Here is a 27,798-nt window from a genome sequence, read left to right on the forward strand (position 1 = left end):
TTTAACTCCACTTTCAAAGGAAGTGACATCATATTTGTTGATCTACAGAACTGTTGATGTATGGAGACCTGAAATATGCCAACAACATAGATTGCATATTGCATAAGTTAATACCTTCCCTGTTATTTTACACTTAAAATAACTACCTGATAAGATTAAACTGTTTTCTCATTGGCTCCATTTGTTGCAAATATAATCTACACTTATGACTTATACAGCTATAGAATTGTATTTTCATTTCTGGGCAGATTCTTTATTTTTTCATCTTAGAATACTTATTTTTTCATGCTGGATGGGCTCTGTTTTGTTTGCAAATGCTGGGATAATAAATGTCAATATAGTTTTGGCAAAAACACAGCAACACAGCAAAACTCCCTTACCTGTCCAAGGTAATTCATCACCATACATGCCAAAGCAAAGATCACCACACACTCAACCATGATATTACAGAAATACACTAACAGTGACTCGAGGGTAACATGGATGATGTGTCTGAAAAATCTAAGAAAAGCAAGAATTTCATGTTACACTGAAGAACATTTAAACAGATCACAGCACTACAGATTCCGTTATATTCCACGGTAGAGCAACAAAATTCGTACAATACACTTGATGCAAAGAAGGTACAGTTTTTGTTTTTTTAGTTTGTTTTCTCAGACACAATTTTCCTGCTTTTGTAGTGTGAACATGTAGAGATTGCAAAATTCCCAATACATCACACATCACTATTTTCTTTTAACAACAAAAAACATCTCAGTCCAGACCAGGGTAAACCATACTATCACATCATGCTTATTCATTTTCAGATATGCTGGGAATAGGACTAGTTTTCATTACCATCAGTTTTAGTTTTAGTAGATTGTAGAGTTTCAACTACCAGGGAAAAGCCTTTTGTAGTCCAGAGGACAGCTGTAGCAGATTATAAGGGCTTTTTTAAGGAAAGGGGTTGGCTACATGCCGACTGGACGGCTTGGACACTGATGTCTCAAACGTCTGCTCAACTCTTCCACCAGCTGAAGAGACTTCTTACACCAAACGCTGGGTAAAGTTTTCTGGGAAAAGTCCTTTTTGAGCACCAGCTCCAAGTGTTAACCAGTCACTTTCTTTGATCCCCGTGAGCCAGCCAGCATCCTGCAACAACAACCACAATTCAACATCACTACAAGCCTGACTTACTGTTAAGATCCTGCTGTTAGCCTTTAAATACTAGACTAAGACGTGTCATCTGTTCTCACCTGATCCTCTACTGAAGCAGTGGGAAACACCAACACCACATCACCTCTCTTCAGTTCAAGTTCATCCGAATTTGCAGCCTCAAAGTCATGCATCGTCTCCACCTGCAGGAAGTAAAATATCATCACCACCTCTGACAACAGACTGATCATGTTAACCATGCATGAAGAAAAAAACATAAAGGAAGCATGTGCCATTCAAATTTACTGTTTTAATAGTTAGGATTTAGTATCTGGAGGAAGTCCCACCTTATAGAGAAAGTCATCAGGGAGTCCGGATACTCCACCAGCTGGACTCATGTGTTTGATGGTCTGGTTTTCAGCTGTCACACCATTGTCACTGATGGTGGTAGGGGAGATGATGTCAGCATCACGGTCATCATCACCTTCATTGCTGGAGGCAGGCTCAATCACCACAGAGGGAATTGGCATCTTTTCCTGTAGACAAACAACATTTAATTCTCACATGAATAACCAGACAACAACACATAAAATACCAATAAATGTATGCACATTCAGACAGCCAAGCAAAAACTGTAAATCTATTTCCTATTCAGTTAAATGTAGCTTTGTACAATAATGTCACATACCATAAGCGTATTAGATTAATTGGTAAAACCCAAGAACCCAAGAACAAAGACATCTGGTTTTAACAGAATCCAAAGCTATTTCCAAACATTCAAGGTCCATAATGTTCATATTTGCTGGTGGTGCTGTTGTGATTTGTTTATTAAATTTCAATTACTTCCTCTCTATCTATCTATAAATTCACTGAAGTGTTTGATGGATGACTCTATGGTCATATTAAAGGTTAATGCACTGCATTTTTCTTATTATTATTATTATTACTGTTTTTATTATTATTATTATAACTGACATTTTCATTATGATGATATTCCTTTTGTTTTTCTTATTGATGTCCATTTCGTATTCATATGATGGGTCTAATGAGCTTTGTATTTACCTTTCACTGCTTTCAACCAATTGTCCTGAAGGTAAAATTGATTGATTGATTGATTGATTGATAAAAATAAAGCACGATTCCTCTGAACTCTGGAATTCCTTAGTACAATTCAATGGTTAATAACTTTGATGTTCATGATGTATTTGTGATGAATGAGTGATTCATCGTGATTGACAGCTGAGTGATGACTTGATCAAGTGATAGTTACCGATGGAACTGCTTCACCTGGAGAGGTTCCATCAGCCGGAGGAACCTGTGCACAGGCAGAAATCAATACATTAAACGGGAAACTGAAAGGTTTTGACACTCACACTGTGATAACTGTAGCTGTTAGTTCACAGAAGTTCACATTCGTTATCATTACAGATAAAGCATCAGTAATTTTGGGAAAAAAGTATGCATTTGGGTTGTAAATAAGAAATTAGAAAATGATTCTAATGAACTGCAATTCACCCATTCTGGAGTATTGTTGCATTAGAACCTTAACTTCCAGGGTTAATGTTGAACCTTTAAGTTCAAAAATACATTTAGGAAGTGAGAATTCAATGTTCTTTAGCAGTGACATGTTTTTGTCTTGTCGTACATCGAGAACTTATTTTCAAATTAACACATCTTTATATTAATCTATTAAACAAACATGTTGGTTATTTACTGATGACAAGGAATAAGACCATGGTAAATCAAATGACTAATTCAAATTCTCTGTCTAAGTACAAATTCCAAAAATTAGTAAAATTATTATAAGAATTCTCTTTAGGACTGATAACAGAAATGACAATCAAGTCTTCAGTCAATGAACTTTACATTTAAATAACGTTACTCACTGATTAAACAATTAGTCTTGTAAATTAGACTTGTAAATCAGATTTTAAACGACAACTACAGTGAAAATAACAATGGATTAATTCATCTTTAATGATTAACTGAGGTTGGCTTTAATCTGGTTGGTCTAATCCAGTATCCCTAAGTCTGTAATGCTTCAACAGAACAAATACTGTTTTTATTCATGAAGACAGATAATATAGTTTAGAATGCTTATTGAAGATTTCTCAGTATTCAGAAAGTTAAAAAACAGTATATGGCTGGCAAATAGGCAGCATTTTAATTACTTTACTTATCAATTATTGTTGACAATACTCAAAGTTTTAAGATTATTAAATGCCATAACTGTACTTTGTCATTGTTAATGACAAAGTAAAAGAACAAGCCAACCACAAACCAAAAGAGCAGAGGTACATACATCACCAAGCTGAGAGTCTGGAGATCCAAGAGTCAACTGGATTGAAAATCACATTTTATCGCATTATTACATTAAAATAAAGTCACAGTGAGCTTCAAATCTTAATCATAACACAAACCTGTAAACCCTCACCGTAACATAGTCCTTTAAACCATAATGTAACACTGACCTGTAAACCTTAACGTAACACTGGCCTGTAAACCTTAATGTAACATTGACCTGTAAACCTGTAAACCTTAACGTAATACTGACCCGTAAATTTTAACTTGAATTCTAATTAAATGACCATCCAACCATAAATTAAAAATCTCATTGATAGAGACTTAATGATTTACACTTTACAATTATGGATCGTATGATAATGAGGATGAAAGTGATGAAGACGATGATGACGATGATGACCACGATGACAATGATGACGATGATAACGATGGTGATGGTGGTGATGATGATGATGATAATGATGGTGGTGATGATGATGATGATGATGATAATGGTGATGATAATAATGATGTCAATGATAATGGTGATGATGATGTCGATGATAATGATGGTGATGATGATGATGATGATGATGATGATGTCGATGATAATGATGGTGATGATGATGATGTCGATGATAATGATGGTGATGATGGTGATGATGATGATGATAATGGTGATGATGATAATGATGTCAATGATGGTGATGATGATGATGATGATGATGATGGTGATGATGATAATGATGTCGATGATGATGGTGATGATAACGATGGAATGATGATGAGGGTGGGAATAATCAGGGGTTCACAAATGCCAGCTGTGTTAGTGAGTATTTATGATCAACACATCCACTCACAGCAGACTTCTCCTCCTTTGAGCTGCCAGAATCTTCTGCTATGTCTTCCCCAGCCGTAAGCAGAGCACCAGTGTAGGGAGCTGGATGTTCATCTGCCTCTCCTACAGTGGCGGGAGCGCCAGGCTCCTCACCAGCAGAGGGAGTGCCAGGCTCCTCACCAGCAGAGGGAGTGCCAGGCTCCTCACCAGCAGGGGGAGTTCCAGGCTCCTCACCAGCAAGGGGGGCTTCAGGCTCCGCACCAGCAGGGGGAGCTCCAGGCTCCTCACCAGCAAGGGGGGCTTCAGGCTCCTCACCAGCAGGGGGAGCTCCAGGCTCCTCACCAGCAGGGGGAGCTCCAGGGTCCTCATCAGCAGGGGGAGCTGGAGGCTTGTCTTGTTCTTCTGCAGCTTCTGTTTCTGAAGTTTCAGCAGCTTCAGCTGATTCAGCTTTAACTTCATTCTTTTGTAAAGAAAGATGGTGGTGAACCCCTAAACTGTTCTAATGTGGCTCTTTGACTGCTAACATTTTGTATGAAATCTTCATTGTCTACAAGGACCATTCATGAATACCAGCCCAGGCTCCATGTCTGCTTTTTTTTTTATCTCATACCTCACACAAGTTAGTAGTACCTCCCACATGGTAAACAACAAATTTTCTGTGCATCGTTAAACAGTAACAGTAAATCAAAGAAATCAGAATGTGCCATTCCAAAATACTTACATATGTTACCATCAATTGAATATTGCACAAATTGTATTTAAACTTAAAACTTACCATCTTATCAAAATCAGCAAAAAATGATGGGGCAGTGGCATCCTTCGGAGTGCACATGTTAAAAATGGAGAAGAGGAAGAGTCACAACTGTCAATCAGGATCCAGATATCCATGATCATTTAGAATAGAGATGACATTAGGAGATGGAGACTAAATATACAGAGACGAGATACTAACATGCAAGACATTGATTTTTAAGATGAGACACGAGGGGACTAACGTCTACATTAGGAGAAGAAACATTAAGAGGAAGGAGATATAAAGAGACAAGAAATGTATAGACAACATCAAGATAAAAGATTGAGACATGAGTATACTTGAAAAAAGGCTTCTGATGGTTGATGATATAAGCATGCAGTTAGGGTCAATGTCTTCTTTAGACCTTCTAAGTACCTTAAAGGGTTATGACCTCTGACTATGACCTCTGATCTGTGACCTCTGACTATGACCTCTCATCTGTGACCTCTGACTATGACCTCTCATCTGTGACCTGTGACATCTGGCTAATGCCTCTCATCTGTTACCTCTCATCTGTGACCTCTCATCTGTGACGTGACTATGACCCCTGACTATGACCTCTGACTATGACCTCTGATCTGTGACCTCTAACTATGACCTCTGACCTGTGACCTCTGATCTGTGACCTCTGATCTGTGACCTCTGACTATGACCTCTGATTTGTGACCTCTGACTATGACCTCTCATCTGTGACCTCTGACTATGACCTCTCATCTGTGACCTGTGACATCTGGCTAATGCCTCTCATCTGTTACCTCTCATCTGTGACCTCTCATCTGTGACGTGACTATGGCCACTGACTATGACCTCTGACTATGACCTCTGACCTGTGACCTCTGACTATGACCTCTGATCTGTGACCTCTGACTATGACCTCTGATCTGTGACCTAACTATGACCTCTGACCTGTGACCTCTGATCTGTGACATCTGGCTAATTCCTCTCATCTGTGACATGTGATTATGACCTCTGAATATGACCTCTGACCTCTGATCTGCGACCTCTGATCTGTGACCTTTGACAATGACCTCTGACTATGACCTCTGATCTCTGACCTGTGACTCTGACCTCTGATCTATGACCTGTGACTATGACCTTTGATCTGTGACCTCTGATCCGTGACCTGTGACTATGACCTCTTATCTCTGACATCTGACTATGACCTCTGATCTGTGACCTGTGACTATGACCTCTGATCTATGACCTGTGACTATGACCTTTGATCTGTGACCTCTGATCCGTGACCTGTGACTATGACCTCTGATCTGTGACATCTGACTATGACCTCTGATCTGTGACCTGTGACTATGACCTTTGATATGTGACATCTGACTATGACCTCTGACCTGTGTCCTCTGACTATGACCTTTGACCTGTGACTATGAACTCTGATCTGTGACCTGTGACCTCAGATCTCTGACCTATGGTGCTAGTGAATTAACTGATGAATTATCGTAATGCTCAAAGACGAAACAGGACAGTATTTGGAAGCACAACATTAAGTCACAGAAACATTTACAGCTGAAAGGCCAAACAGTGAAAGCAACAGTAAACAATGAAAATCACACTGAACTTCATAAAATCAGAAGTGCCTGTGGACTGAATTAGATCATGGCTATCAGAAAAGCTAAATTCATCTCTGCAAACTGTAAATACCGATCTTCTATCTTGGTAATAGGTATACATTTTAGTATGAAAAATTACCTGTGAAAATCCATTAAAAGCATCGGACACCTAAATCAAATTGCAAAGATACAAATTAGTATTCGAAGCCTTTAGACAAGATGAGTCTATGATGAGTGGGTTCAATGTGTAAATTAAAATATGGAATGAACAGGAAGAAAAAGCAAGCAAGAGGAGAGACGGGAGGAGCTCAGGCTGGGATCCAGGTTTTAGGACAACTACTTTGTTTCTCAATCTGTGGGAGGGTAGAAGACAGGAAAGGGGTTTTCATTTATTTCTAGTCTACTCTACACTAATCTACCACACTGACAAGGAGAGGAAGTCAAGTACCTCTTCCTTTTCTGTATCTATCTCTTGGTACAACTTTCCAAATCTCCGGTTTGCAGCTTCATCTTCGGACATGTCTGAATTTTCTGGTTCTTTGTGATTTCGGGGAATGTTTACAATTCCTTCTTCTGCTTTGCCAGAGACAGACGCAGAGCCTTGTTGAGTGACAGCGGAGTCGAAGCCACTGGTGTCTCTAACTTCCTGCCAGGACGCTGTGTTGGAGGCAACACTCTCAGCCCCTGAAGAGGCTGCTGGGACAGTGTTGGCAAAAGGGTCTGTATCCCACCCACTTCCTGCATCCCTTGTGGCCATAATCCCACCTTCCCCTGAGGTCTCAGCCAATACATCAAATTCAAAACCTACCCCCTTGTTCCCAAACTGTGTTCCAGCAAAAGGATCTGAATCAAACACACCTCCTCCCTGTGTTTCAGCAAAAGGATCCGAATCAAACACACCTCCTCCCTGTGTTTCAGCTAAAGGAACTGAATCAAACGCACCTCCTCCCTGTGTTTCAGCTAAAGGAACTGAATCAAATGCACCTCCTCCCGATGTTTCAGCAAAAGGGTCTGAATCAAATGCACCTCCTCCCTGGGTTTCAGCAAAAGGATCCGAATCAAACACACCTCCTCCCTGTGTTTCAGCAAACGGGTCTGAATCAAACGCACTTCCTCCCTGTGCTTCAGCAAAAGGATCTGAATCAAACATTCCTCCTCCCTGTGTTTCAGCAAACAGGTCTGAATCAAACGCACCTCCTCTCTGTGCTTCAGCTGAAGGGTCTGAATCAAACGCACCTCCTCTCTGTGCTTCAACTGAAGGATCTGAATCAAACGCACCTCCTCTCTGTGCTTCAACTGAAGGGTCTGAATCAAACGCACCTCCTCTCTGTGCTTCAACTGAAGGGTCTGAATCAAACGCACCTCCTCTCTGTGCTTCAACTGAAGGGTCTGAATCAAACGCACCTCCTCTCTGTGCTTCAACTGAAGGGTCTGAATCAAACGCACCTTCTCTCTGTGCTTCAGCTGAAGGAACTGAATTAAACGCACTGTCTCTTTCCACTGCCACGTTGCATTCTGGTGAGACTTGTTCAACTGTTTGATGCTCCTCTGATGCTACAGGATCATGTCCACCTCCCCACCCCTCCGAAGTGTTCACTGGGGGACGATCTTCATAAGAAAGTTCATCATCAGCACTCGCCCAGCCAGTCCCCTGACCACCATCGCCCCACTCCTCAGCAGTCTCATATTCAGACCCAGATCCATCCGGGGACTTGGACCACTTGTCACGTCTGTTCTCTGTGCTGTCTTCAATCTGTTCACCATACTCATTGGTGAATATAAGTCCTGGGGTGGACTTCCTGCGGTCTTCCTGTCCTGCATTATCTCCCCCTGAATCTGCCTGCCCTGTCTCATCTTCATCACCCCTGACTGCAGACGGGTGAAGGTTGGGTTTAGTTTTAGAGTCCCTGCTGCTAACCTCGTCTTCAGCTGCTGTGGCTGCTTCTCTGTCCACAGGAGATGTAGTTGTGTCAGCACCTGCCTGCCAGCCATCTGCCTGGGGCCAGCCCTGAGCCCCACCCTGTGCCCCGCCCTGCTCCCCCTCCGGCCCTTCAGCTGGGGCTTTGGCTCCTGAAGCAACATCTCCATTTGCTGACAATGAACCAAAGTCAGCAGACCAGTCAGCCACGAAGCCGGTGTCTGTAGCCTGCTTGGGAAAAGTAGGGAATGGGTTAAGATGTGACCGCCCCACCCCAACCCACACACACACCCCAGCCCTAAACCCACAGAGTCAGACTGAAGGGCCAGTGCAAGCAAATACAGTATTTTTAAGACAGAGACTGTTGACAGGAACTATGTGAGAATGCAGGGACTGGTTACACAAAGACGGACCAGTATAATAAACAGACAGATGTTTTACGAAATCTCATTGTACTTTGCTGTATGATGACAATAAATCTGATTCTGATTCTGATAGTTTTCTGCTTAACAAAACTGTTCAGTAGGACCCATTCACTGTCAATTCTGGGTAAATTAAGACTGAAAAAAATTTAAATTAAGTTTAAAAAACTACAACTATGGCCACCACAGATACAGTACTGTTCTCTTCACACCAGCAGAAAACTTCTTTCAGGAGTGGATGGATATTTTTGCATGAATTAATAATTTTACTTGCGTCAAAGCTGTACGAATAAATTTTACAAACATTAATTTTAAAAACAAACAAGCCATCAAGGCAATCAGTCATTTCCATTATCTATTCAGCAAGGCACCAACCTTTTCACCTCAGTCAAGCGGAAGGACTTCAGTTTTACTTTTTGTTATTAACCTAATTTTACTCAGTGTTTTTATGCACAAATAAAAAATGCACAAAAAAAAGGTGTATGGAAATACACCTAAAGTTACGCTTGTGGTGCAGTTTTACACATGGTTGGGCTCTTCTGACCATTACTATAGTAAGCGTGTTACCTTATTTCAATAGCGTCTTTGCATTTCAGCTTTAATTAATCCTGTTTTATACTTCACTGTTACGTCCAATCACCCATTGTACATCTAAAACTACATTAGCACTTCTAGCTCTCACTTTCTTTTAGCGGCTGTCTCCCTATTTCCAGTTTCATTATTTTAGTTTATCATATAGCTTAACAGCTAACCTAGCTAAACAGTTTGTGATGGGTTCTCTCTCTCCCTCTCAGTCTCCTGCTCTCTGTGTCATATGTTTAGTCATTCCTCTGCCTCCTTTAGTGAAAGCAGAACCTGTAACATATGTAGTTTATTTGCTGTGCTGGAGGGTGAGTGAGTTGGAAACGAGGCTCCACACCATGGAACACAAGTCTGTAGCCACTGTAGATAGCCAGCCCCCAGTAGCCGGTGCGGGCCGACCTAGCCTAGCTCCTACTCCCCCAGCAGTTCCCAAGCAGCCGGGAAGCCAGGGCAGCTGGGTGACTGTCCGGAGGAAACATAGCGCTAAGGAGAAGCTCACGGTGCACCACCACCCGCTTCATGTATCTAATCAATTCTCCCCACTCAGCGACACACCCACTGAAACCGACTCTGGTCATCGGAAGCTCCATAGTCAGAAACGTGAAGCTAGCGACGGCAGCGACCACAGTCAAGTGTATACCTGGGGCCAGAGCGGGAGATATGGAATTGGAGGTCTCTAAAGTTAATGTGGAGTCGGTGTGTAATTAAAACAATGTCAGACTCCATCCATCCATTGGAAGGAGCAGCTCTCTTATCTAGAAATCTGACTGACTTCATTAGTCCAAAAACTGAACAGCTGAGACCAGGAGGCACAGCTGCAGTCCTCCAGGCTTCTCTGCTCCTCCATTAGAACAGTCACCCACCAACGTCCCATAGAGACTGTGTCGTCCCCCTCAGATCATTCAGATCATTCAGATCATTTAGCTATATAAAGTCTAACAGAAGAGGAGTTCTGCAGAACAATCGAATCAAAGTTATAATACCACCACTGGCAAAGTCAAACAGGACAGGAGAGTTAAATGTGAACTTTTAAACATCTTAGTTACAGTGTACTGCCCTTGTGGTCGAGACTCTGAATTCTTCACTGAATTCTCAGAGTTTCTATCAGATTTAGTCCTCAGTGCAGATAAAGTAATTATAGTAGGTGACTAATATTCATGTGGACGATGATAATGATGGTCTGAGCTCTGCTTTCATCTCACTGTTGGACTCAGTTGGCTTCTCCCAGAGTGTAAATGAACCCACTCACTGTTTTAACCACACCATCAACCTTGTTCTGGCATATGGTGTAGAAACTGAACAGTTAACAGTCTTTCCACAGATCTCTCCAAGATCCTTGAGAAAGTTAAATTCTAATAGTCTATTTGAGGATCTTCAGTCAGGTTTTAGAGCGAACCATAGCACAGAGACACTGGTGAAGGTTACAGACCTCCTCCTTATGGCATCAGACAGAGGACTTCTCTCTGTCCTGGTCTTGTTAGACCTGAGTGCTGCTTTTGATACCATTGACCATCACATCCTGTTTCAGAGACTAGAACAGTTCACTGGCATAAAAGGAACCACATTAAGCTGCTTTAAGTCCTATTGATCAGATCGATCTCAGATTGGACACGTTAACAATGAGTCCTCTGTCCACACTAATCAAATATCATCAAAATAATCATTTGTCTATAGATGATGCAGAACAACTAGTCCACACATTTGTCATTTCCAGGTTGGATTATTTCTGTTTCTTATTAGTCCTTAAAGACTCTCCAGCTGGTTCGGTACGCTGCTGCTCGTGTTCTGACGAGAACTAAGAGAAGAGACCATCTTTCTCCCATACTGGCTTCTCTTCATTGTGTTGGGCCCTACACCACCTAACCCCCGCTGCTCTCTCTCTCTCTGATCTCTCATCTGGACTGTGGAGAGTCTAGCTCTCCTCCCAGAGCTCTCTCTCACCTCTCCAGTTCCAGGTTTGCAGCTTTCTCCTCCAGCCCCAGCTTCAGTGTGGCCTGTACCAGAGCAGACTACCTTTTTCATGGCAGCGACACAAAGTCTTGCCTGAACCAAGTTTATCAGCACCAGCAGGTATGACCCAAAGTCTGCCAGCTGATCTTCAGAGCGACAGGAGCACACCAGCAAGTTAGCACCTAGCTGCTAACTAGCAAGGGACAAAGGATCGACCGGATAATGCTACCATAATGCTAATTTATTAGTCACATTCCTATTGTTAGTGATATAGAAGCTGTTAGTATGTTGATTGCTGTTTTTTTCTCTCTCTCTCTCTCTCTCTCTCTCTCTCTCTCTCTCTGTCCAACCTCCACCCAACATGGACCCTGACAGAAGCCGCCCACATCTGAGCCTGGTTCTGTTCGAGGTTTCTTCCCGTTAAAGGGGAGTTTTTCAAGCCACTGTTCCCTAATCTAATCTCTGATGCTGCTCATGTTGGGATTCTTGAATCCTTAATTTTGAATTCCTGAATCTTTGGTCTCTCTCTAATTAAACAGTTTGGTCTAGACCTGCTCTTTGTGGAAAGCGTCTTGAGATAACACTGTTATGAATTGCTGCTATATAAATAAAGATTGATTGATTGATTGATTGGTTGATTGACTGGTACTGAGCCTGGTTCTGTTCAAGGTTTCTTCCCGTTAAAGGGGAGTTCTTCCTGCCACTGTTTCCTAATATAATATCTGATGCTGCTCATGTGGGGATTCTTGAATCCTTCATGTTGAATTCTGAGCTGCTCTTTATGGAAACAGTATGAGAGAACACTTGTTATGAATTGGCGCTACATAAATAAAGATTGATTGATTGACTGATTGATTGATTTGTGAAAAGTACTTGCCTAACAAAGTCAAAAGTCAAATGAAGTGGATGACTGAGAACATACTGTTGTACTACAAAATGATTATTATTGTGGAGTCAGTGACTTAAAACTAAAACTCATCAGTGATTGATCAGGTTTTAGTGATGATGAGAAACAGAGTAGCGGGTGTACTTACAGGTTGAGCAGCTTGGGCATTTGCCTAAAAAAAGTGGTAGAAGATGGTTGATATCTCCAGAGATGACTACACACATCTGTTGTATTCCTTCATTTATTTTTGAAACAGTATTTATATGTAAAGTTACTTTACCAATTTCACATTTGCTAATATCTAAGTTATATTTTACCCTCAATGATAATGTGAATGTAAATTTAGTAAATGTTTGATTATTGATGGTGCAAAAAGTATATCCATAAACAGCTTTAAATAAGATTGAAAACTTTACTCACCGACCACATATCCCAAGGCACAGCTGTCTGCAAGGGCCAGAGCATATGTTGTAAATAACAAACACATTTTCTACAGATACCAGATCAATTTCACCAGATTCATATCAGTACAAAATAAATATCAAGACTCGAAATGATAAACTGGACTTTCGACTCTAACCACCCATCTTAATGACACAAATGAATCACAAAGTTTCTGTGTGAAACTCATCTCGTTAAATCATGAGGTGAGAAGTCACTTGTCTACCAGACACTGCATGTGTTTAATACAATACGCTGACAGTGGGTGAATTGTGTCTAGTATGTTGGGACATTAGTTAGTCCAGTTGAATATATTTAAAGGCTACACTCTGGTTCAAACTGCTGCAGCTGAGAGAACCTGTGGTATCGGCGAAACACTTTCATCTGGCTGAAACGCATCAAAGTCCAGATCGAGAAGAGATTCTCCTGGTCGCTCATTGGGCTGTGAACAACAACAAAACAGAACCAGAAAAACAGGTAATCAGGTTATACAGAAAACTGTGTATTAGTTGTGTCTGTTTGCTAATGAACACAGTAAATGTGTGACGACTCCACAGACCTGCGAAGGTGATGGTGCAGGTAAAAATTCTCCTCCAAACAGGTCGATGATCTGCTCCTCTGCCACCTCCTTGGTGGGTGTGACCTTTGGTGGGGGAGGTATGGGCGGTCCCTTTTTAAGCTGCCGAAAACACAGTGAGCCATTATCAGATCAACTCAGGGTAGATTTAACTAAACAGCATGTCTTTATTTTTTCTGGTCCACTGTACTGATTAATGCAGACCCCACACAGTTATTAGAATCATTCATTATTATTATTCACTGTTAGCACTCGCTATGCTGCCACGGTAACATAAGTAGTTATAAAATACAGACTTGATCAGTCAGCAGCTTTCAACAGGTTTATTTACTTATGAAACCTAAACCTAATAAAGCATAAACCTATTTCTATCTATTTCTACACCAGAAATAGAAAAACAATTGAATACCAATGTTGAGAATTTGGCTGCTGCATTAAAACACAGTATAGGTGCTCACAGAGAGAGGGATTTGCATAAAATGAAGTTATTTGTCACACCATCCCTCAGACCTACAGGCAGCACTTAGCATTTCCAAGACTAAAGGAGTAAATGAGTGTATTCTGTTTTTTTGTCTCTGATACTGCCAACATGCACATGAGTAGCCTGTTTGATATTCCCCTGACCATTTATCAGCTCCCAGGATGCAGGAATACAGCTCAAATTTGGGAAATTTAAAGCAAGAATCCTGATTTGGCCTGAGAATGAAACCACACAGCCAGCCACAGTCTTGGTGGCAACACACCAATCAGAGAGATGCTACAGCACAGCAGTAATGCACATGATGGCAGCCACAGGCAGACCAGTCAGTAAAAATAAACTAGTTTACGTTCTGCATGTAGCACAGACGTGGACGACATGTTTTCACGTCCTGGTAAACTGCTCATTCTTTAACAGCGACCATCAAACTCTCCTCGTATGGAGAGCAGTTAGGTTTTTTTTAGGTGGTGGAGAAGCAAAGGCTTAAAACCATGTTTTTTTTCTGTGCTTTGGTTATTTTAAAATGAAGGGTACTTGATGGTGCAGTTGTCTTTACATTAAAGCTGTGTCTTTCTGAAATGTTACTGAACAAATGTGAGACAGAATTAAACATTTTATTAGTGGTGACTGTGGCTAATGCAGCAGCCCACTGTGGATCCATATGGCTACACAAACTTCTCCTCAACATGTTTGTTCACTGAACATCTGCAGTTTTCTCTCAGCGCAGTCTGGAGATCAGCTGATCACCCTAGTTTCTATGGATATGTACTGGTTATTCTCAATAGTTTGTCTTTATGAATGTAAATTTGATCTAATAAAACTATTAACTTTCATTTTACATTTTGAATTCTTAGTGGACTAAAATTCATTCATACTTTATGTGTTTGTCCATATTTTCAATAAAATACCAGAAATCCGTAAAAAAAATTCTCAGTCAGACAACAACATTTAAAACATGAAATAAATGACAAACAGTGGAGGCTCAGAGTTAGGGTCACTACTGGTGGTATGGTTACTTACCATGAACACATGAACAGAATGGAGACACATGAACACATGAAGAGGATGGAGACACGATAGAGGACAGTGAGACAAAAAAACTGAAAATGCTTCCAGGAAGCATCCAAGTTATTTTTTGTTCTGAAATCGGAGACCTCTTTCACTACAACATGAACAGCATGAATATAATGAAGTTTCTATCCTACTGCTGATACATTCTACAACACTGGTTGCCAACATGGAGTCCAACTGCAATTTTTTGCATTCAAACTAATAAATGACAACTAATAAACTATGCAGAGCTCACGCTGTAGCCAATGCAAGAGGCCGACACCATTGTGGGCATTTATACTGGTGTGTTTGCCACACAGTTACATCACCAACACGCTAGTTGGAGGTCAGGTTTCTATGTCACTGTGTTGAGTTTCCTCCAGTTTCTTTGTATATTGCAAACAATTACTGCTGAAAGTGAGCCGGTCATATTGGAGTTGGAGCTAATATATGTTACAATTATTATTAAATTTCATTCATTTTACTGAAATTACTGCAACTCAGAACAGAGAAAATATGTCAGAGGAGATGGTGTATACAACCACTGAGCCCATTGAGGCCGAAGGAGAGTGAATTTTCTGTGCTCACTCAGAGACATGGACAGCGGACTAATCACAGTTTTTGTAGTTTTTTGTAGTAGTTACATTTGTGGAGAAGCGTGCGTCAGGTTCGGGTGCACACCACATTCCTGGGCATGGATCTCCACCTCCTCTTGTAGACTGAAGACAGTGGACCTTCTCACCCCAGCTCTGACTATCTTTCATAGAGAATCATTGAAAGTATACTCTCCATTCATAAAGGAGATAGAAATCTAACAGGATGGTGAGAACAGCAGAGAGGATCATCGATGCCTCTCTTCCATCTCTACAACCAATGCTACATTAGCAGAGGACGCAGCATCATCCCTCTCATGCCTGTCCTCTCTTCTCTCTTCTGTATAGAATCACAAGACTGCTGAACAGCTTCTTCCTCCCATTGCTGAGCCACAGCACAGAAACAGTGACTTTTACCTCAGAATGTGACCTTGCTTTTAATGATGGCATTTTATTCTGGGCTGCCTTTTAACAACGTTTCCAACAAACATATTTATTCTACCATTGCACTGAATGTACTTTATGTATGCTGCACTAAATGTTTTTAATGGTTTATTTGCTGAGGTTTTGCAAAACGGTATTTAATTTTTGTGTTGCACATAAGAATGACAATAAAGAAATTGATTGATGAATCTTAAAAGTTAGATATGTGATTTAATGTCTATGTCACAGCTCTGTCACGTCTCTGTAAAGTCTATGTCGCGGCCCTGTCACGTCTCTGTCAAGTCTATGTCGCGGCCCTGTCACGTCTCTGTCATGTCTATGTCATGGCTCTGTCACGTCTCTGTCATGTCTCTGTCATGTCTATGTCATGGCTCTATCACAGCTCTGTCATGGCTCTGTCACGTCTCTGTCATGTCTATGTCATGTCTATGTCATGGCTCTATCACAGCTCTGTCATGTGTCTGTCATGTCTATGTCATGTCTATATCATGGCTTTGTCACATCCTCGTCATGACGGCTCTGTTGTGTAAATTGGTAGAAATTATGTTTCCAGGCCGCCGCAGTGTATCGCTATCTGAAAGCACCTTAATGCTGAGTCCACTCCCATTATTACAAGTGTAGGACATTAATGTATTACATGCTTTCACTGAAAACAATACAATTTGATAATAACATTGCAAGTCTGGAAAAATGCTGCCTATACAAATTTTCAGTGCATTTTTTTAAGCCATGAGAACTTTCACTGTTTCTGCAGTAGTGTTACATCAGTGCCTATCAACAACTCCAAGGGATTTTTTACCTACGCTTGTTTGGTTATTTTAACAGTGAAAATCCATAAGAATTTGTTTGTCAGTGCATTGTGACCAGCGACAGTCTATGTCATCAACAGATAGTTAATATCAGTCAGTCGACCAGGACACTGGAAACCAGTGTTGTAGAAATACACTGTATGACATCACATACATACACATATAAACTCAAACATACAAATACATCACATATACACTCATCCATACAGTAACATGGGCACATGACACAAACTGGTGTTATATGTTCACTCACCAATTAACAGACAAAAGTGTGCAGCAGAGAGAGACAGTCACAGAAAGTTACAGTGAAGTTCAAACAGGTGACTGAACCAACAAAGTGCTGCTACTATCTATCAATCACTATCATCTACTGATCACTACTATCTATCAATCACTATCATCTACCGATCACTATTGTCTATCAATCATTATCATCTACTGATCACTATCATCTACTGATCACTACTATCTACCAGTCACTATCATCTACTGATCACTATCATCTATCAAGCACTATCATCTACTGATCACTATCATCTACTGATCACTATCATCTACTGATCACTATCATCTATCAATCACTATCATCTACTGATCACTATCATCTACTGATCACTACTATCTACCAGTCACTATCATCTACTGATCACTATCATCTATCAATCACTATCATCTACTGATCACTATTATATACTGATCACTATCATCTACTGATCACTATTATCTACTGATCACTATCATCTACTGATCACTATTATCTACTGATCACTATCATCTATCAATCACTATCATCTACTGATCACTATCATCTACTGATCACTACTATCTACCAGTCACTATCATCTACTGATCACTATCATCTATCAATCACTATCATCTACTGATCACTATCATCTACTGATCACTATTATCTACCAATCACTATCATCTACTGATCACTATTATCTACTGATCACTATCATCTACTGATCACTATTATCTACTGATCACTATCATCTACTGATCACTATTATCTATCAATCACTGTTATCTATCATCATCATTTTGTTCAGACCACTAACAAATAACATCAGTGACGGAGATCTGGACCCAGTTTGGATCACTTCAACATTTATGAGGATCTGGACTGATTCAGGATTTAATGTACCCGTTGTGGTTCTGGACTGAGTTCGGATTTGCTATACCTGTGTGGGGGATTTGGGCCGTGGGGGTCCAGGTGAGATGGGGCGGAGCATGTGATTGGAGCTGGCGTCTGGACTCTCAGGTGGACTCTCATCTTCTGGTGGTGATGGGGTTCTGGCGAGTCGCAGTGGTCCTGAATCGCTGAGGGACAAGACAGAAACCACATGACAGCAGGATGTCAATGTTGCCTGATTGGCTGGCCAGTGTCACATGTTAGGAACACCTGTATCACAGGGATTTTAATCTGATGACAGTTTGTGTCATTTGAAGTTAATGACACATTGGTTATGAAAGCATGAACATGAACAGACTTCTCTGATGTTGGCCGTTGGTTACCAACAATAAATCTAACTGCTCTCTGCTGATGATCTACTTTACAGATTAATAAGAACATGAACATGAATGTGCCATCTTCACTGTTAACACCTGAGGTAACATCCTCTCTGAGCTGAGCTTTTAGCTGTTTTCTTTCATTCATAAAACATTAGAACACACACAGATGCAAAACAAAATTGAATATTTTGAAATCTTTTCCAAATGAAGTGGAAGTGATTCCACGGTAAACACGTGTGCAGACCTCGGAGCTCCTTGGATGGTGAACATTTTGTCAGAGTGCTGCTCCGCCAGTTTGGTCATCACTTCATACAGCTGCCTACATACCTGAAAAGGGAGGACATTACCTGTTATTACAGCTTACAGCTTTGGTCTTCTATTCTAACAACCACTCAGTCCAGCCTTCGTGTGAGACGTGAGCGTCAGCTTTACCTCTCCAGGTAACGTAATGTCACAGAGTGCCCTCACCCTATTGGTCACACAGCTGTCAGTGACAGTTCAGACTGAACTCAGTATATCTGTCTGTCTGAATGTTCCTCTGGATTATTTAACATGTTTGTTAATGTTGTGAACACAAACTACCCCACGTCCCCCTCACCAGGGAGATCTCACGGTGAAATCTGGCCTCCAGACTTGTCACACTCTTGAAGGTGCCGATGTAGAAGCCCACCCGGCTGCAGAGCACAAAGAGAGACGTTTTCATTATTAAAGGATCAGTTCATCAGTTTGTCAGTGTCAGCAAAACAGAATGTGTCAGGAGAATGAAACATGAAGAGAGAATAAAGAAGCAGAGACGTCTTCTGTCACATCAGTGCCTGAAGCTTGTGCAGGTTCTGTCCCCGTCATTCCGCCACAGTTTAGGGCCACAGCCACTCAAAGACGGCCCCCTTTCAAAGAGGTGTTGGAACTTGATTTGTACCATCAGTGTTTCTAGACCTCACCTGTCCCACAGAGTCGGCAGTTCATCCTGCAGGCCGACGTTCAGCTCATCAAACACTTTCTGAGCCTTTCTCAACTCGTCTTCTGCCTGCAACAAAAAAGGTTGACAAAATGAACTTTATCCAACATGTGAACAGGTCACATGATACAAGACACAGCTGCTCAGTTTTTAACAAATACTAGAGGAACAGAGAAACAGAACATATTAGCCCCCTCGAAAAAAAAAAAAGTAAAAAAAAAAAACATATTAGCCCTGTTTTAGCTTCTCTGAGCTACGCTGCCTCCTGAGCCTCAGCACGGTGGCTCTGGACAGGGCCGGCTCCAGGCATAGGCCATATAGGTGGTCGCCTAGAGCGCCAGCTGCTGGAGGGGCGCTGCTGCAAGACGGTAATAATTTGCATCCCCGAGTGGCGCCCCCCATCTGTCCGCCGCTGTTGAGACGCACGCGCGCCCCCCCCCGTCCGGCTCTCCTGAGACGGTCCTACACCATGGAAGGGGCACGGGGCGAGTGATCGGTGCGCTTCTCGCCTAGGGCACCATTATGGCTAGAGCCGGCTCTGGCTCTGGAGCACCCTGCTCAAAGGTCTGAGGCAGAATGGGTGACATGTTTTAATAATGATAACGATAATAATGATGATGATGATGATAATAATAATGACAATAACATTTTATTATATTTTATCTATGAACTCAAAGACATTTACAAAAGGTTAAAGGTAAAGGTTTACATCACTTCTTAAAACTCATCTTTTTAAAAAAGCCTTTTATTAATCCTGCCACCACTCTGTGGTTTTATTATATTTGATAGTCTTATTTCTATTATTGCATATTCATTCTTTCATTTTGTTTATCATGAGGATTCATCTCATGTCCCAAACTGTTTTTAGCCATGTAAAACACTTTATGACTTTGTTTTCCATAAGTGCTATGTAACTACACTGTTGCCCATAAAGTTGGAATAATTGTTCAATACCCCCAATTTTTTTAAAGACTGAATACACAGTTTGCAAAGGTTAACTGTGGTTTAAGTTTCACTGTGATATGTTTGGAAGAGTGTGATCAATAAAGTTGAGAAGATATAAACTGTATTTATCAAGAATAAATCACATTGTCACAATCATTTCATGAGAAGAGGTAAAAAAACATTTTATTCTAACTTTATGGGCAACAGTGTATAATTGTTATAATTATAATAATAATTATCATAATTATTTCAAGTATTATTATTAATAATAATTTTATGATATAACACCCGTTGAGGTGACATAAGGTTATGTCGTCATGTGTCATCTGAGCAGGTAATGTGAATGTTAACTTCTGAATGAACCTCTGTCATGTTTAATCACAGATGAGCTGATTCACCTTCATCATCTTGCGGTCATTCTTTATTCCTGCCACCTGCAGAGTTTCGACATGATGACGAGCGCTGTCGTAGTCGATAAGTTTCCGACTTCGTTTGGCCACACGCACCTGAAAAGTTGCAGTTTTTAGATGATGAACCATCAACACTGTGAAAGCTTCTTTCATTAAAAGACGAAGCGATTGTTACTTTGAGGTCTGGAAACTGCTGTAGGTACGAGTCCAAGTTCAACAGCGTTGAGTCCACCAGTTTGTTGTGGAAGTCTTCCCACAATGCATCACAGTCCTGCAGGAAACACAACAGATCATGTTGTCATAGCAACATCGACTCTTTCTTCATTATTCTGTCGTTATTCTGTGTCGCGGTTTGATGTAGTTTGTCAGGCTCTGCCCCCACATCTAGGGGGGGAGCACTCAGAAAGAGCTGTCTGACTTTGGCAAACCCCACCAGGAGCTGCTAGAGTTGGTGGCGGGGGGGCGGGGGGCACAAACCCTGCACCACAATGAGGTGGGCATTTTCAGAAAAGACAATTAAAAAATGATTTTTCTCCTTCTCTCCTGACTGGGACAACTCAAGTTTAAAATCACAACTTTATTTAGAAATGATTTCATGAACAGAAATTAGATTTTTATGATGATTTTTATATTGACATGACTCCGTGCTGTTGGCATGGAAACCGGAAACAGGTGGTTACATGTAAAGTCTGCTGGGGCAGAAACATTCAAAAACAGCTCATTCTGACACCTGGAAACACCTGGAAACATCTGGAAAACCATGGCTCATTCTGACACCTGGAAACACCTGGAAACATCTGGAAAACCATGGCTCATTTTGACACCTGGAAACACCTGGAAACATCTGGAAAACCATGGCTCATTCTGACAACTGGAAACATCTGGAAAACCATAGCTCATTCTGACACCTGGAAACACCTGGAAAACCATGGCTCATTCTGACACCTGGAAACACCTAGAAACATCTGGAAAACCATGGCTCATTCTGACACCTGGAAACACCTAGAAACATCTGGAAAACCATGGCTCATTCTGACAACTGGAAACATCTGGAAAACCATAGCTCATTCTGACAACTGGAAACACCTGGAAACATCTGGAAAACCATGGCTCATTCTGACACCTGGAAACACCTAGAAACATCTGGAAAACCATGGCTCATTCTGACACCTGGAAACACCTGGAAACATCTGGAAAACCATGGCTCATTCTGACAACTGGAAACATCTGGAAAACCATAGCTCATTCTGACACCTGGAAACACCTGGAAAACCATGGCTCATTCTGACACCTGGAAACATCTGGAAAACCATGGCTCATTCTAACATCTGGAAACATCCGGAAAACCATAGCTCACAGTGAGACCTGGAAACATCTGGAAAACCATAGCTCACAGTGAGACCGGGAAACACCTGTGTCCCACAGTCACACCTGAACCCCCCTGTTTACATCTGGACATTTGGACAGGTGCTCCTCACACTTGCAGGTAAAGTTTAGTTTAGTTTTGGAACTGCAGGCGTCACCCTGAGATGTTTGTGTGACACGTTCAGGTGTTTTTCACAGCTCTGACCTTCCCGATGATCATGACGTCGTCTTTTCCATGCCAGTCTGGTTCATAGACTTCATGCAGTGACTGTGCCAGGTTGATGGAAGCCTGCTGCATTCCTGTGGGGAAAAACAACACTGATGGCTGTTGTCATGGTAACTTTTCCCTTTTCTCATGTGTGTTTAAAAGAAAAGAGACTTAAAGGAAACAGGTAAAAAATCTTCTTTACTGTTCACGAGAATAATTATGCTTTAGAAATGCAATGTACATATGATGTCAGTGTGATGGATGATATATTGTATGTTTTGCATAAGTGAGGATGAATGATAAAGGCTCTTTCTTACCTTTAATGGCAGACATGTAGGCCCTCATCTCCCTCTGTAGCCGAGAGCCTTCAGACTGACAGAACACACACAGTACTGGTTAAAAACACATCAAACACACACACACACAAACATAAGAATCAGTCATTTTGCTTTGGTGAAACATCATCAGGAAACCCACAGTCTGACTGTTGGAACTGTAATGTTATATATCTGTTGCCCCAGTGCATGCTGGGAATGTTCCTGAATTCATGTACCTGCAATCACATGATCAGCCAATCAATCAATTAGTCAATTAATAAGTTTGTATAGCACCTTTCATATTAGTTAAATGAGCTCAAAGTGGGCAGCATGGTGGTGCTGTGGTTAGCACTCTTGCCTCACAGCAAGAAGGTCCCGGGTTCGAATCCCGGTTTGAATCCGGGGTGTTTCTGTGTGGAGTTTGCATGTTCTCCCCATGCTAGCGTGGGTTCTCTCCGGGCTCCGGCTTCCTCCCACAATCCAAAGACATGCACATTAGGTTAATTGGTAACTCTAAATTGCCCGTAGGTGTGAGTGTGAGAGTGAAAAGTTGTCTGTCTGTCTCTGTCTCTGTATGTGGCCCTGCGATTGGCTGGCGACCAGTCCAGGGTGTACCCCGCCTCTCGCCCGAAGTCAGCTGGGATAGGCTCCAGCTCCCCCCGCGACCCTGACGGATAAGCGGTATAGAAAATGGATGGATGGATGGATGGAGCTCAAAGTGCTTCACAGATTACTGGCTGGGAGGAAACCGAAACTACCACACAAGACCCCCCGAGGAGAACATGCAAACTCCACAGAGAAAGGTCAGGAACAGGAACAGAAGAAGAGCAGAAGTTCTTTTGCTCGTAGAGACACAGCAGCAAATGAATAGAAAAAGATCTCAGATCTCAGTATTATCTAAATTCCTTTCAAGTACATCTTACTTATACTTATACTTATGTATGTCTGATAAATGGTTTGCCTTGCTTGGCTTGCTGGTGGCGCTAGAAGGGGGGGCTAACCATGAGTGTACACTAACCAACAGCTTACCCTAACCTCCTAAACTACAGGACTAGTAACAACTCCCCTTAAACACACCCAGACCCTGAGCCTGAGAGAACCTGACCTCTAAAGCAGAGAAAAACAGGACAAGATAAAGGGACACGCCTCCTTTTTCAAATGTCGGGCCTTTCTGGCCAGTTTCTCAGTCACGGTTTACCATCATCACCACGTGTTACACGTCCAAATGGTCTCCAGGCTTGGGGCTCTACAGAACAGGTGTGTCATATCAATATATATGCAGAACCCTCAGAAGACTGGAGGGTACTAGATGAGACCCTTGGAATATAAAAGGTTTCTTGGTAGAACCATTTTATCTTCCTTTGAAGGAGGAAAAGTTCTGGAAAGAACCCTCAGAAAGGAATGTGGGGGCAGTCATTACAACACAGGCAGTTCTCTGTAGAACCTTTCACAGAGGGGTCTTGGTACGCTGTTATCTTGGGTTTTAGGTAGAACCTTGTGAATGGTTCCTGGTGGAACCTTTTCATGATGTACAGGTCTCTCACCTCCTGCCTCCTGAAGTTGATGACCACTTGTTCAAACTGCTCATCTTTGGTCTCGTCTGCTTTTCCCAGCTTCTGCAGCACCTGAGAAATCATACAGTCATAGAAAGTTTGATCATGAGATACATTTTTTACAATTATGCATATAACTTTGAATTCCAATATTCACAAGATCGTCAACAGCTGCTAATCAACCAATCAATCAGTCAGTGTTTCTCTCTCCAGCTCCAGGTCACAGCAGTGTTTCTCTCAGACTGTTTCCATAAAGAGCAGCTCAGAACAAACTCTTTCATTCAGAGACCAAAGATTCAGGAATTCAACAGGAAGGATTCAAGAATCCCCACAGAGCAGCTTAGAGATTAGATTAGGACACAGTGGAGGAAGAACTCCCCTTTAACGGGGAGAACTCCCCTTTAACAGGAGAACTCCCCTTTAACGGGGAGAAATCTCGAACCGAACCAGGCTCAGAGGGGGTGCTTTCTGTCAGAGCCAGAGAGAGAGACAGAGACAGAGACAGAGAGAGAGACAGAGAGAGAGAGGGAGAGACAGAGACAGAGAGAGAGAGACAGAGACAGAGGGAGACAGAGACAGAGAGAGAGAGAGAGAGAGAGAGAGAGAGAGAGAGAGACAGAGAGAGAGAGAGAGAGAGACAAAACAAACAGCAACCAAACTACTAAAATGATGATAACAATCAACATAAGTGCAGCTTTACGTCTCAGTGTGCGTTCAAGAAAAACAGGAAACGATCCTCAACATCAGGCAGAGAAACATAACATTCAAACTGTTTTTAAACTAATCAGCTGTGACGTGGGAAGCAGCTCTGCTCACAGTGACTCTGCCATGTCTTTAATATTTAAACAGCCAACTGTCTGGATTGTATTTCTGGCTGAAACCCAGCAACAACTCAGATTAACCTGCTGAACGTGTCCCTGAATGCAGCACAAAGACATTTATGTTCGAGCTGAAACACTTTTATCACCATATAGTGTGACAGACATTACTGTGTTGGAAGAAACGAGACCTTTCCTCCTCTGGTTGGATATCATCTTGACATTTGATCATAGCTGTGTTGGCTGTGTTCCCATCCAAAAGACGTGTCTGTATCACAGAACCATGCCACACAGGCTTCATGTGAAAAACGTGAACAAACTACTTCACCGTTTATTTTAGAAATTACCTACTGGAAACACAACACATGAAGAAAGTCAAACTCAGTTCAGTGAACCTCTCAGAACCTCCAGCTTTCATTCACAGCTACAGGAAGGCAAAAACATGCATTCAGCATTTTCTGGTGACTTTAAGACACTTTTACAAGCAAACCCACGTTAGCTCCAATCAGAAGAAGGTGACACTTCAGCACCACTGACAGCACCACTGACAGCACCACTGACAGCACCACGGACAACACCACGGACAGCACCACAGACAGCACCACTGACAGCACCACTGACAGCACCACCTGACAGCACCATTGACAGCACCACTGACAGCACCACTGACAGCACCACGGACAGCACCACCTGACAGCACCACTGACAGCACCACGGACAGCACCACTGACAGCACCACTGACAGCACCACGGACAGCACCACTGACAGCACCACCTGACAGCACCACTGACAGCACCACGGACAGGACCACTGACAGCACCACGGACAGCACCACTGACAGCACCATTTACAGCACCACGGACAGCACCACGGACAGCACCACGGACAGGACCACTGACAGCACCACGGACAGCACCACTGACAGCACCACGGACAGGACCACTGACAGCACCACGGACAGCACCACGGACAGGACCACTGACAGGACCACTGACAGCACCACGGACAGGACCACTGACAGGACCACTGACAGCACCACGGACAGGACCACTGACAGCACTACTGACAGCACCACGGACAGCACCACTGACAGCACCACTAACAGGACCACCTGACAGCACCACTGACAGCACCACTAACAGGACCATCTGACAGCACCACGGACAGCACCACTGACAGCACCACTAACAGGACCACCTGACAGCACCAAGGACAGCACCACTAACAGGACCACCTGACAGCACCACTGACAGCACCACTAACAGGACCACCTGACAGCACCATGGACAGCACCACTGACAGGACCACTAACAGGACCACCTGACAGCACCACTGACAGCACCACTAACAGGACCACCTGACAGCACCACTGACAGCACCACTAACAGGACCATCTGACAGCACCACGGACAGCACCACTGACAGCACCACTAACAGGACCACCTGACAGCACCAAGGACAGCACCACTAACAGGACCACCTGACAGCACCACTGACAGCACCACTAACAGGACCACCTGACAGCACCACTGACAGCACCACTAACAGGACCACCTGACAGCACCACTGACAGCACCACTAACAGGACCACCTGACAGCACCATGGACAGCACCACTGACAGGACCACCTGACAGCACCACTGACAGGACCACCTGACAGCACCACGGACAGCACCACTGACAGGACCACCTGACAGCACCACTGACAGCACCACTAACAGGACCACCTGACAGCACCACGGACAGCACCACTAACAGGACCACCTGACAGCACCAAGGACAGCACCACTGACAGGACCACCTGACAGCACCACTGACAGCACCACTAACAGGACCACCTGACAGCACCACTAACAGGACCACCTGACAGCACCAAGGACAGCACCACTGACAGGACCACCTGACAGCACCACTGACAGCACCACTAACAGGACCACCTGACAGCACCACTAACAGGACCACCTGACAGCACCACGGACAGCAGCACGGACAGCACCACTGACAGGACCACTGACAGCACCACCTGACAGGACCACTGACAGCACCACGGACAGGACCACTGACAGGGCTTCTGTACTCATTTGATTTAAATTTACATGGTAAAATGAACATGACAAAATATTTTGAGGAATGCGTTAAAACCACTAAAATTAAATCTTTCACACACACACACACACACAGAGTGTGTTGTATATCCACTCTCATGTGTCATGTGCTCATGTCCTGACTTAGAAGAAACGTACAGGTAGCTGATCTGGCGTCAGTAATGACGTCACCACGCCACAGAGAGCCGTCCCCGTCATTTCTTAAAAACATGAAAAATGCGACATGTTTCACCGCACACGTGACGTCATCACGAGCGTTAATCCGCCGTCGATCTTCCAGCCAATCAAAAGGCTCTCCGTGATTTTCCTGTTTTTAATGTGCCGATTATAACGGAAACATCATGACGTCACGTCTCAGTGCGGATCGATACCCGATCAAAAGAATAAATTTATCCATACAATCAGAAATCCAACCAAGACGTTAAGGAGATGAGAGAGAACAGCAGGCCTGCGCACGTCCAGTCCTCCATCTGTCCTCCACCGTCACCTCCTTCTTCATGCCTCCACCATCACATCATCACCACTGCCATCATCATCATCATCACCCTCAGCATCCTCTTCCTCCGCTCCTACCTTCTCTTGCGCGCGGTTCAGACGTTTCTGCACGTTTTTAGCGAAGATTCCCGTTTTGATTTCCGCCATGATGACTGCAGAGAGAGAGAGGCGGATTAACACCGGGAGAGAGAGAGAGGAGGGGGAGGGGTGTGTGCGTGTGTGTGTGTGTGTGTATGTGTGTGAAGGGGCGGGGCTTAAAGTGACAGCGCTCTGTCAGCTGATTGGATGTTTCAGGGAACCTTGTGGTTTTATTGAGTTTCAGGTGAGGATCATTATCCCTAGTCC

The 27,798-nt window shown here is 42.8% G+C and overlaps 1 protein-coding gene across 2 annotated transcripts; it reads right to left on the reverse strand.

Moving 5' to 3' along the window:
- Window positions 1–11: 11 nt before the first annotated feature.
- On the reverse strand, window positions 12–27,609 carry amph (amphiphysin). 2 transcript variants are annotated; one of them, XM_070844790.1, is made up of 21 exons: window positions 27,532–27,609; window positions 24,026–24,106; window positions 22,482–22,536; window positions 22,162–22,256; window positions 20,767–20,862; window positions 20,580–20,687; window positions 19,220–19,305; window positions 18,877–18,952; window positions 18,523–18,605; window positions 17,948–18,086; window positions 13,372–13,482; window positions 13,171–13,254; window positions 12,792–12,818; window positions 12,520–12,543; window positions 6,753–6,782; window positions 5,031–5,072; window positions 3,437–3,472; window positions 2,405–2,449; window positions 1,482–1,670; window positions 1,236–1,337; window positions 12–1,131 (listed from the first exon to the last, which is right to left on the reverse strand). In XM_070844790.1, exons 1-21 carry the CDS (start codon window positions 27,598–27,600, stop codon window positions 1,027–1,029), a joined length of 1,683 nt encoding a protein of 560 aa, XP_070700891.1. In that variant the 5' UTR covers window positions 27,601–27,609; the 3' UTR covers window positions 12–1,026. The 2 variants fall into 2 exon arrangements, with proteins under 2 accessions (XP_070700891.1, XP_070700890.1); XM_070844789.1 differs by having other exon boundaries at window positions 13,372–13,491.
- Between the last annotated feature and the right edge of the window lie 189 nt (window positions 27,610–27,798).

Source organism: Pempheris klunzingeri, chromosome 15 (assembly GCF_042242105.1).
Source record: "Pempheris klunzingeri isolate RE-2024b chromosome 15, fPemKlu1.hap1, whole genome shotgun sequence".
Taxonomy (NCBI): domain Eukaryota; kingdom Metazoa; phylum Chordata; class Actinopteri; order Acropomatiformes; family Pempheridae; genus Pempheris; species Pempheris klunzingeri.

What these genes read in the sequence shown, in the direction of transcription:
- amph (XM_070844789.1), bottom strand. Translation starts at nt 27,600, where the DNA reads ATGGCGGAAATCAAAACGGGAATCTTCGCTAAAAACGTGCAGAAACGT. An exon ending in CTTTTAATGGATTTTCACAG is followed by an intron (nt 5,073 to 6,752) that starts GTAATTTTTCAT and finishes TGCACTCCGAAG; the next exon opens with GATGCCACTGCCCCATCATT. An exon ending in CTGATGACTTTCTCTATAAG is followed by an intron (nt 1,338 to 1,481) that starts GTGGGACTTCCT and finishes TACTTCCTGCAG; the next exon opens with GTGGAGACGATGCATGACTT.